Genomic DNA, 12,431 nt, shown 5'->3' on the forward strand with positions numbered 1-12,431 from the left:
AATCTGACACAGCATTAAAGAGAAGTGTATCTATATTTCCATGTCTAACAATTGTATTTTCATCGACATTTATAATGAATATTTCTGTAAAATTATGTGGCTCTGCAATATCACCAGATGTTTTTGGAACTAGTGAACATGACGCGCCAATATATAATGCGATTTTTTAAATATAAATATGCACTTTACCGAATAAAACATATATGTATTGTGTAACATGAAGTCCTATGAGTTTCATCTGATGAAGATCATCAAAGGTTAGTGATTCATTTTATCTCTATTTGTGCTTTTTGTGACTCCTCTCTTTGGCTGGAAAAATGGCAGATTTTTTCTGTGACTTGGCGGTGACCTAACATAATCGTTTGTGGTGAAATCAGACACTGTGGTGGGATTAACAACAAGATTAGCTTTAAAATGGTATAAGATACATGTATGTTTGAGGTATTTTAATTATGAGATTTCTGTTGTTTGAATATGGAGCTCTGCACTTTCACTGGCTGTTGTCATATCGATCCCGTTAACGATGATTTAACTGTGTTGACTAGGACGTTACTTTAGCTAATATGGGGACAACGATGTAGGATGTGTGTAGCGGTTATGACATGGTTTGGCTTGGAAAGGTTTTTTCACCTGGTCACATACAGCTGATGTGTTGTGCATTGAAGTCCACAAACGTAAGGAACAGTTGAGAGGAGGAGAGTGCATAGAGGATAGAATGAATTCAACATGGCTGCTATGAAAGTGAACTTTGTTAATCCACCGATTCTGTTGAAAAAAAATTCTTAAGCGGAAGCAAACGGAACAAAACGGGGATAAACATACCTAAAATTGTCGGCACTGACCGCCACTGATGAAAGTGTATACAGCGGCCGTGAAAAAGCCAATTTTCTGATTTGCTCTATTTTTGAATTTTTTTTTTAACTGAATGTTCTTCAACCAAAACCTAATATTAGATAAAGGTCATTACTAAGCTCAGGAACTGGATCCCTCTGTGACTGGATCCTGGACTTCCTGACGGTTGACCCCAGGTGAAAAGAGTAGGCCTCCACCAAGCTGATCCTCAACACAGGGGCCCCACAGGGGCCCCACAGGGGTGCGTGCTCAGCCCCCTCCTGTCTTGCCTGACTTCATGGCCAGGCACGACACCAACACTATCATCAACTTTGCCTTTTATATTCATATACTGTCCATACACACCATTATATATATACAGTACGGATCATGAAGCTGGTTGAGATAATGCCAAGAGTGTACAAAGCTGTCATCAAGTCAAAGGCTGGCTACATTGAAGAATAAAAAATATTTTGATTTGTTTTACACTTTTTTGGTTACTACATGATTCCATATGTGCTTTTTCATAGTTGTTTATGTCTTCACTGTTATTCTACAATGTAGAAAATAGTAAAAAAATAATGAGTAGGTGTGTCCACACTTGTGACTGGTACTGTATGTGTACACTACCTGACCAAAGGTATGTGGACACCTACTCATCAAACATCTAATTCGAAAATCATGGGCATTAGTATGGAGTTGGTCCCCGCTTTTCTGCTATAACAGCCTCCACTCTTCTGGGAAGGCTTTCCACTAGATGTTGGAACATTGCTGCTATAACAGCCTCCACTCTTCTGGGAAGGCTTTCCACTAGATGTTGGAACATTGCTGCTATAACAGCCTCCACTCTTCTGGGAAGGCTTTCCACTAGATGTTGGAACATTGCTGCTATAACAGCCTCCACTCTTCTGGGAAGGCTTTCCACTAGATGTTGGAACATTGCTGCTATAACAGCCTCCACTCTTCTGGGAAGGCTTTCCACTAGATGTTGGAACATTGCTGCTATAACAGCCTCCACTCTTCTGGGAAGGCTTTCCACTAGATGTTGGAACATTGCTGCTATAACAGCCTCCACTCTTCTGGGAAGGCTTTCCACTAGATGTTGGAACATTGCTGCTATAAATAACAGCCTCCACTCTTCTGGGAAGGCTTTCCACTAGATGTTGGAACATTGCTGCAGGGACTTCTGCTTCCATTCAGCTCCAAGAGCATAATTATTTTGTAACCTTTATTTAACCAGGTAAAACCCATTGAGGATAAAAACCTCTTTTGCGAGGGCGACCTGGCAAGAAGGCAAAACAGGGAAATAGCAACGTGTCCATAAAACATTACAGAAAAATACAGAATACACACAAAGGACAAAGTGTCACAAGTTAAAGATACAATTGAAGATCAGAAACAACTGCAGTTATAACAAACACTGTTGTCAATCAGAGTCAGAGACAAGGACAGCAGCGACTGCGAACAAAGACTGTATTGAGTGACTGATCTGGTCAGTAAAGAACAGAGATGCAAAGGGAGTTGTCCCATCAATGTTTTGTACACCAAAGTGTTCCAGTGCTTTAGCCTCCTGGTGGAGAGGTGGACAGGTCGATTGTACAGGTCCATTGCACCACAGCATACAGATCACAGTGATGGGTCAGTGATCGAGCGTTGGTAATAGATCTTAAAGCACCATGACACACTGTGTTCAGAGTTTAAGGTCCTTGCTGAGGCATATAGACAATGTCACCATAATACAGCACTGATTAAAAAGAAGTGTTTGAACAAGATATTTTCTGACAAACATTGAAAAGCAAGATATGTTCCTGAAATAGAAACCCAGTTTAAACTTCAGTTTTCTTGGTCAAGTTATCAATGTGCTGTTTAAAATTCAACTTTTTCATCTAACCAAATCCCAAGATACTTATAGGAAGTGACCCTATCAACTTTCTGGCCTTTTATAGTTAAAATCTTTAAGTGACTCCATCTGTTAACTTTCAGGGAAGAGAAAACCATCAACTTTGTTTTCCTTTCATTAAGCAAAAGTTTAATTTAGAAAAGCTACCTTTGAAAAAACATCAAAGGCCAACTGTATATAGCCTTCTCAATATTAGATGCGCTGGAATAAATAATTGTGTCATCAGCATACAGATGGAGATTTGCAGAGTCAACAGTCTTCCCTATATCATTTATATACCGTGTAAAAAAGGATCGGACCTAAGATTGAGCCTTGGGGAACTCCTTTTGTAAGCCTTCGATACTCAGATTTCATACCCTCCTGAGCTATACACTGCGTTCTGTCAGAAAGGTAGTTCTACAACCAAATCAATGCATCAACACCTTTTTTAGTCTATTCAACAGCAGGGCGTGGTCAACAGTGTTGAAGGCCAACAGCAGGGCGTGGTCAACAGTGTTGAAGGCCAACAGCAGGGCGTGGTCAACAGTGTTGAAGGCCAACAGCAGGGCGTGGTCAACAGTGTTGAAGGCCAACAGCAGGGCGTGGTCAACAGTGTTGAAGACCAACAGCAGGGCATGGTCAACAGTGTTGAAGGCCAACAGCAGGGTGTGGTCAACAGTGTTGAAGGCCAACAGCAGGATGTGGTCAGCAGTGTTGAAGGCCAACAGCAGGGTATGGTCAACAGTGTTGAAGGCCAAAAGCAGGGTATGGTCAACAGTGTTGAAGGTCAACAGCATGGCGTGGTCAACAGTGTTGAAGGCCAACAGCAGGGTATGGTCAACAGTGTTGAAGGCCAACAGCAGGACGTGGTCAACAGTGTTGAAAGCCAACAGCAGGGTATGGTCAACAGTGTTGAAGACCAACAGCAGGGCATGGTCAACAGTGTTGAAGGCCAACAGCAGGGTATGGTCAACAGTGTAGAAGGCCAACAGCAGGGCATGGTCAACAGTGTCGAAGGCCAACAGCAGGGTATGGTCAACAGTGTCGAAGGCCAACATCAGGGCATGGTCAACAGTTTTGAAGGACAACAGCAGGGCATGGTCAACAGTGTTGAAGGACAACAGCAGGGCATGGTCAACAGTGTAGAAGGCCAACAGCAGGGCATGGTCAACAGTGTTGAAGGCCAACAGCAGGGTATGGTCAACAGTGTTGAAGGCCAACAGCAGGACGTGGTCAACAGTGTTGAAAGCCAACAGCAGGGTATGGTCAACAGTGTTGAAGACCAACAGCAGGGCATGGTCAACAGTGTTGAAGGCCAACAGCAGGGTATGGTCAACAGTGTAGAAGGCCAACAGCAGGGCATGGTCAACAGTGTCGAAGGCCAACAGCAGGGTATGGTCAACAGTGTTGAAGACCAACAGCAGGGCATGGTCAACAGTGTTGAAGGCCAACAGCAGGGCGTGGTCAACAGTGTTGAAGGCCAACAGCAGGGCGTGGTCAACAGTGTTGAAGGCCAACAGCAGGGCGTGGTCAACAGTGTTGAAGGCCAACAGCAGGGCGTGGTCAACAGTGTTGAAGACCAACAGCAGGGCATGGTCAACAGTGTTGAAGGCCAACAGCAGGGTGTGGTCAACAGTGTTGAAGGCCAACAGCAGGATGTGGTCAGCAGTGTTGAAGGCCAACAGCAGGGTATGGTCAACAGTGTTGAAGGCCAAAAGCAGGGTATGGTCAACAGTGTTGAAGGTCAACAGCATGGCGTGGTCAACAGTGTTGAAGGCCAACAGCAGGGTATGGTCAACAGTGTTGAAGGCCAACAGCAGGACGTGGTCAACAGTGTTGAAAGCCAACAGCAGGGTATGGTCAACAGTGTTGAAGACCAACAGCAGGGCATGGTCAACAGTGTTGAAGGCCAACAGCAGGGTATGGTCAACAGTGTAGAAGGCCAACAGCAGGGCATGGTCAACAGTGTCGAAGGCCAACAGCAGGGTATGGTCAACAGTGTTGAAGACCAACAGCAGGGCATGGTCAACAGTGTTGAAGGCCAACAGCAGGGTATGGTCAACAGTGTAGAAGGCCAACAGCAGGGCATGGTCAACAGTGTTGAAGGCCAACAGCAGGGTATGGTCAACAGTGTCGAAGGCCAACAGCCTCCAATGCACTTCTTATAAACTCACTCACCGAATCAGCGTATCATTCAATATTATTATCTGAGGCTGCCTGGAACATTTCCAAGTCCATGTGATCAAAACAATCTTGAAGCGTGGATTCCGATTGGTCAGACCAGCGTTGAATAGTTCTTGTCACGGTACATCCTGTTTGAGTTTCTGCCTATAGGACGGGAGGAGCAAAATAGAGTTCTGGTCAGATTTGCCAAAGGGACTGCGGGGGAAGGCCTTGTATGCATCGCGGAAGTTAGATTAGCAGTGATCAAGTGTATTGCCAGCACGACAACCACAATCAATATGCTGACAGAATTTAGGTTGCCTTGTTCTCAAATGTGCTTTGTTAAAATCCCCAGCTACAATAAATGCAGGCTGAGGATATGTGGTTTCCAGTTTGCAGTCCAGTGAAGTTCCTTGAGGTCCATCGTGATATCGGCTTGAGGGGGGATATACACGGCTGTGACAATAACTGACGAGAATTCTCTTGGGAGATAATATGGTCGGCATTTGATTGTAAGGAATTCTGTGTTTAGGTGAACAAAAGGACTTCAGTTCCTGTATGTTGTTACGAGTACACAATGATTCATTAATCATGAAACATACACCCCCACCCTTCTTCTTCCCGGAGAGATGTTTATGTCTGTCGGGGCGACGCATAAAGAATCCCAGTGGCTGTACCGACTCCGACAACAAATCCCAAGAGAGCCATGTTTCTGTGAAACAGACTGTTACAATATCTGATGTCTCTCTGGAAGGCAACCCTTGCTATAATTTCATCTACCTTGTTGTCAAGAGGCTGGACGTTGGCGAGTAGTAAACTCGAAAGCGGTGGGTAGTGTGCACACCTCCAAAGTCTGACCAGGAGGCCATCTACCATTTCTGCCACGACAATGTTTTGGGTCAGCCTCTGGAATCAGATCAAATGTCCTGGGTGGTGGTGAGAACAAAGGATCCGCTTCGGAGAACGTCGTATTTCCTGGTCGTAATGTTGGTAAGTTGACGTCGCTCTGATATTCAGTAGTTCTTCCCGGCTGTATGTTACAGGTTAAAGAATAGTTGCTATGGATGTGTTCCATCATGTTACAGGTTAAAGAATAGTTGCTATGGATGTGTTCCACCCTGTTACAGGTTAACGGATGAAAGAAGAAAGAGCCAGTCTGTGTTGGTACTGACTGTTACTGACTGGTACTGACTGTTGTCTGGTACTGTTGACTGGTACTGTCGTCTGGTACTGTTGACTGGTACTGACTGAGCCAGTCTGAGTTGGTACTGACTGGTACTGACTGTTGTCAGTTTGCTCTCTTGTGTATTATAGTCTTTGGCCTATGGTCTCTCTTGTGTATTATAATCTTGGTACTGACTGATACTAACCAGATCTGTTGTCTCTTTTCCCACAGATGACCCTGCTGTGGAGGGAGTGGACAAGTCCCGACAGCTCCAGACTGGGGAGATGATCATCATCGTGGTAGTGCTTCTCATGTGGGCAGGTAAGGACTGGCTTTACAGGTACGGCCTGGATTTACAGGTACATACTGGCTTTACAGGTACATACTGGCTTCACAGGTATGGACTGGCTTTACAGGTACAGATTGGCTTTACAGGTACAGATTGGCTTTACAGGTGCAGATTGGCTTTACAGGTACAAATTGGCTTTACAGGTACAGACTGGTTTTACAGGTACGGTCTGGCTTTACAGGTACGGCCTAGCTTTACAGGTACAGACTGGTTTTACAGGTACAGATTGGCTTTACAGGTAGAGATTGGCTTTACAGGTAAAGACTGGTTTTACATGTATGGACTGGCTTTACAGGTACAGATTAGCTTTACAGGTACAGACTGGCTTTACATGTATGGACTGGGTTTACAGGTACAGATTGGCTTTACAGGTACAGATTGGCTTTACAGGTACAGACTGGCTTTACAGGTACAGCAGGGATCGTTACAGGTACAGTAGTGATCACTACAGGTACAGTAGTGATCATTACAGGTACAGTAGTGATCATTACAGGTACAGTAGTGATAATAACAGGTACAGCAGTGATCATTACAGGTACAGTAGTGATCATTACAGGTACAGTAGTGATCATTACAGATACAGTAGTGATAATAACAGGTACAGCAGTGATCATTACAGGTACAGTAGTGATCATTACAGGTACAGTAGTGATCATTACAGGTACAGTAGTGATCATTACAGGTACAGTAGTGATCATTACAGGTACAGTAGTGATAATAACAGGTACAGCAGTGATCGTAGCAGGTACAGTATTGATGATTACAGGTACAGTATTGATCATTACAGGTACAATCATTACAGGTACAGTAGTGATCATCACAGGTACAGTAGTGATCATTACAGGTACAGTATTGATGATTACAGGTACAGTAGTGATCATTACAGGTACAGTAGTGATCATTACAGGTACAGCCGTGATCATTACAGGTACAGTAGTGATCATTACAGGTACAGTAGTGATCGTTACAGGTACAGCAGTGATCATTACAGCATCTGACACAGGAGAGAAGACAAGAGCCTCTGAAGACAGGAGCATCTGATAGAGGAGAGAAGACAGGAGCCTCTGAAGTCAGGAGCCTCTGAAGACAGGAGCCTCTGAAGACAGGAGCCTCTGAAGACAAGAGCCTCTGAAGACAGGAGCCTCTGAAGACAGGAGCCTCTGAAGACAGGAGCCTCTGAAGACAGGAGAGAAGACAAGAGCCTCTGAAGACGGGAGAGAAGACAGGAGCCTCTGAAGACAGGAGAGAAGACAGGAGACTCTGAAGACAGGAGAGAAGACAGGAGTCTCTAATGACATGAGCCTCTGAAGACAGGAGCCTCTGAAGACAGGAGAGAAGACAGGGACCTCTGAAGACAGGAGTCTCTAAAGACAGGAGAGAAGACAGGGGCCTCTGAAGACAGGAGCCTCAGAAGACAGGAGCCTCTGAAGACAGGAGAGAAGACAGGAGCATCTCAAGACAGGAGAGAAGACAGGAGCCGCTGAAGACAGGAGCCTCTGAAGACAGGAGAGAAGACAGGAGAGAAGACAGGAGCCTCTGAAGACAGGAGAGAAGACAGGAGAGAAGACAGGAGCCTCTGAAGACAGGAGAGAAGACAGGAGCCTCTGAAGACAGGAGAGAAGACAGGAGCCGCTGAAGACAGGAGCCTCTGAAGACAGGAGCCTCTGAAGACAGGAGCCTCTGAAGACAGAAGCCTCTGAAGACAGGAGCCTCTGAAGACAGGAGCCGCTGAAGACAAGAGCCTCTGAAGACAGGAGACTATGAAGACAGGAGACTATGAAGACAGGGGCCGCTGAAGACAGGGGCCTCTGAAGACAGGAGTCTCTGAAGACAGGAGACTCTGAAGACAGGAAAGAAGACAGGAGCCTCTGAAGACAAGAGCCTCTGAGACAGGAGAGAAGACAGGAGACTCTGAAGACAGGAGAGAAGACAGGAGCCTCTGAAGACAATAGCCTCTGAAGACAGGAGCCTCTGAAGACAGGAGAGAAGACATGAGCCTCTGAAGACAGGAGAGAAGACAGGAGCCTCTGAAGACAGGAGCCTCTGAAGACAGGAGCCTCTGAAGACAGGAGAGAGGACAGGAGCCTCTGAAGACAGGAGCCTCTGAAGACAGGAGCCTCTGAAGACAAGAGCCACTGAAGACAGGAGCATCTGAGACAGGAGAGAAGACAAGAGCCTCTGAAGACAGGAGCCTCTGAAGACAGGAGCATCTGATACAGGAGAGAAGAAAGGAGCCTCTGAAGTCAGGAGCCTCTGAAGACAGGAGAGAAGACAGGAGCCTCTGAAGACAGGAGCCTCTGAAGACAGGCGAGAAGACAAGAGCCTCTGAAGACAGGAGCCTCTGAAGACAGGAGCCTCTGAAGACAGGAGCCTCTGAAGACAGGAGCTTTTGAAGACAAGAGCCTCTGAAGACAGGAGCATCTGAGACAGGAGAGAAGACAATAGCCTCTGAAGACGGGAGCCTCTGAAGAAAGGAGAGAAGACAGGAGCCTCTGAAGACAGGAGCCTCTGAAGACAGGAGAGAAGACAAGAGCCTCTGAAGACAGGAGAGAAGACAGGAGCCTCTGAAGACCGGAGAGAAGACAGGAGCCTCTGAAGACAGGAGAGAAGACAGGAGCCTCTAAAGTACAGGAGCCTCTGAAGACAGGAGCCTCTGAAGACAGGAGAGAAGACAGGGACCTCTGAAAACAGGAGTCTCTGAAGACAGGAGAGAAGACAGGAGCCTCTGAAGACAGGAGAGAAGACAGGAGAGAAGACAGGAGCCTCTGAAGACAAGAGCCACTGAAAACAGGAGCATCTGAGACAGGAGAGAAGACAAGAGCCTCTGAAGACAGGAGCCTCTGAAGACAGGAGCATCTGATACAGGAGAGAAGACAGGAGCCTCTGAAGTCAGGAGCCTCTGAAGACAGGAGCCTCTGAAGACAGGAGAGAAGACAGGAGCCTCTGAGACAGGAGAGAAGACAGGAGCCTCTGAAGACAGGAGAGAAGACAGGAGCCTCTGAAGACAGGAGAGAAGACAGGAGCCTCTGAAGACAGGAGCCTCTGAAGACAGGAGACTATGAAGACAGGAGACTATGAAGACAGGAGCCGCTGAAGACAAGAGCCTCTGAAGACAGGAGACTATGAAGACAGGAGACTATGAAGACAGGAGCCGCTGAAGACAGGGGCCTCTGAAGACAGGAGTCTCTGAAGACAGGAGACTCTGAAGACAGGAGAGAAGACAGGAGCCTCTGAAGACAAGAGCCTCTGAGACAGGAGAGAAGACAGGAGACTTTGAAGACAGGAGAGAAGACAGGAGCCTCTGAAGACAATAGCCTCTGAAGACAGGAGAGAAGACATGAGCCTCTGAAGACAGGAGAGAAGACAGGAGCCTCTGAAGACAGTAGCCTCTGAAGACAGGAGTCTCTGAAGACAGGAGCCTCTGAAGACAGGAGAGAGGACAGGAGCCTCTGAAGACAGGAGCCTCTGAAGACAGGAGCCTCTGAAGACAATAGCCTCTGAAGACAGGAGCCTCTGAAGACAGGAGAGAAGACATGAGCCTCTGAAGACAGGAGAGAAGACAGGAGCCTCTGAAGACAGGAGCCTCTGAAGACAGGAGCCTCTGAAGACAGGAGAGAGGACAGGAGCCTCTGAAGACAGGAGCCTCTGAAGACAGGAGCCTCTGAAGACAAGAGCCACTGAAGACAGGAGCATCTGAGACAGGAGAGAAGACAAGAGCCTCTGAAGACAGGAGCCTCTGAAGACAGGAGCATCTGATACAGGAGAGAAGAAAGGAGCCTCTGAAGTCAGGAGCCTCTGAAGACAGGAGAGAAGACAGGAGCCTCTGAAGACAGGAGCCTCTGAAGACAGGCGAGAAGACAAGAGCCTCTGAAGACAGGAGCCTCTGAAGACAGGAGCCTCTGAAGACAGGAGCCTCTGAAGACAGGAGCTTTTGAAGACAAGAGCCTCTGAAGACAGGAGCATCTGAGACAGGAGAGAAGACAATAGCCTCTGAAGACGGGAGCCTCTGAAGAAAGGAGAGAAGACAGGAGCCTCTGAAGACAGGAGCCTCTGAAGACAGGAGAGAAGACAAGAGCCTCTGAAGACAGGAGAGAAGACAGGAGCCTCTGAAGACCGGAGAGAAGACAGGAGCCTCTGAAGACAGGAGAGAAGACAGGAGCCTCTAAAGTACAGGAGCCTCTGAAGACAGGAGCCGCTGAAGACAAGAGCCTCTGAAGACAGGAGACTATGAAGACAGGAGACTATGAAGACAGGAGCCGCTGAAGACAGGGGCCTCTGAAGACAGGAGTCTCTGAAGACAGGAGACTCTGAAGACAGGAGAGAAGACAGGAGCCTCTGAAGACAAGAGCCTCTGAGACAGGAGAGAAGACAGGAGACTTTGAAGACAGGAGAGAAGACAGGAGCCTCTGAAGACAATAGCCTCTGAAGACAGGAGAGAAGACATGAGCCTCTGAAGACAGGAGAGAAGACAGGAGCCTCTGAAGACAGTAGCCTCTGAAGACAGGAGTCTCTGAAGACAGGAGCCTCTGAAGACAGGAGAGAGGACAGGAGCCTCTGAAGACAGGAGCCTCTGAAGACAGGAGCCTCTGAAGACAATAGCCTCTGAAGACAGGAGCCTCTGAAGACAGGAGAGAAGACATGAGCCTCTGAAGACAGGAGAGAAGACAGGAGCCTCTGAAGACAGGAGCCTCTGAAGACAGGAGCCTCTGAAGACAGGAGAGAGGACAGGAGCCTCTGAAGACAGGAGCCTCTGAAGACAGGAGCCTCTGAAGACAAGAGCCACTGAAGACAGGAGCATCTGAGACAGGAGAGAAGACAAGAGCCTCTGAAGACAGGAGCCTCTGAAGACAGGAGCATCTGATACAGGAGAGAAGAAAGGAGCCTCTGAAGTCAGGAGCCTCTGAAGACAGGAGAGAAGACAGGAGCCTCTGAAGACAGGAGCCTCTGAAGACAGGAGAGAAGACAGGAGCCTCTGAAGACAGGAGCCTCTGAAGACAGGAGCCTCTGAAGACAGGAGCTTTTGAAGACAAGAGCCTCTGAAGACAGGAGCATCTGAGACAGGAGAGAAGACAATAGCCTCTGAAGACGGGAGCCTCTGAAGAAAGGAGAGAAGACAGGAGCCTCTGAAGACAGGAGCCTCTGAAGACAGGAGAGAAGACAAGAGCGTCTGAAGACAGGAGAGAAGACAGGAGCCTCTGAAGACCGGAGAGAAGACAGGAGCCTCTGAAGACAGGAGAGAAGACAGGAGCCTCTAAAGTACAGGAGCCTCTGAAGACAGGAGCCTCTGAAGACAGGAGAGAAGACAGGGACCTCTGAAAACAGGAGTCTCTGAAGACAGGAGAGAAGACAGGAGCCTCTGAAGACAGGAGAGAAGACAGGAGAGAAGACAGGAGCCTCTGAAGACAGGAGCCTCTGAAGACAAGAGCCACTGAAAACAGGAGCATCTGAGACAGGAGAGAAGACAGGAGCCTCTGAAGTCAGGAGCCTCTGAAGACAGGAGCCTCTGAAGACAGGAGAGAAGACAGGAGCCTCTGAGACAGGAGAGAAGACAGGAGCCTCTGAAGACAGGGGAGAAGACAGGAGCCTCTGAAGACAGGAGAGAAGACAGGAGCCTCTGAAGACAGGAGCCTCTGAAGACAGGAGCCGCTGAAGACAAGAGCCTCTGAAGACAGGAGACTATGAAGACAGGAGACTATGAAGACAGGAGCCTCTGAAGACAGGAGCCTCTGAAGACAAGAGCCACTGAAGACAGGAGCATCTGAGACAGGAGAGAAGACAAGAGCCTCTGAAGACAGGAGCCTCTGAAGACAGGAGCATCTGATACAGGAGAGAAGAAAGGAGCCTCTGAAGTCAGGAGCCTCTGAAGACAGGAGAGAAGACAGGAGCCTCTGAAGACAGGAGCCTCTGAAGACAGGCGAGAAGACAAGAGCCTCTGAAGACAGGAGCCTCTGAAGACAGGAGCCTCTGAAGACAGGAGCCTCTGAAGACAGGAGCTTTTGAAGACAAGAGCCTCTGAAGACAGGAGCATCTGAGACAGGAGAGAA

General features: G+C 47.7%; 1 protein-coding gene across 1 annotated transcript in view; it reads left to right on the top strand.

Annotated features, from left to right (window-relative positions):
* LOC109901313 (fibronectin type III domain-containing protein 4-like) overlaps positions 1-12,431 on the top strand; it is a 69,474-nt gene that overhangs the window by 45,324 nt on the left and 11,719 nt on the right. Inside the window, exon 4 of the mRNA XM_031837949.1 lies at positions 6,270-6,359. Within this exon, the coding sequence (XP_031693809.1) occupies positions 6,270-6,359 (90 nt within the window). The remainder of the gene's footprint in view (positions 1-6,269; positions 6,360-12,431) is intronic.

The sequence above is a fragment of the Oncorhynchus kisutch genome, linkage group LG12, assembly GCF_002021735.2.
Source record: "Oncorhynchus kisutch isolate 150728-3 linkage group LG12, Okis_V2, whole genome shotgun sequence".
Lineage (NCBI taxonomy): Eukaryota > Metazoa > Chordata > Actinopteri > Salmoniformes > Salmonidae > Oncorhynchus > Oncorhynchus kisutch.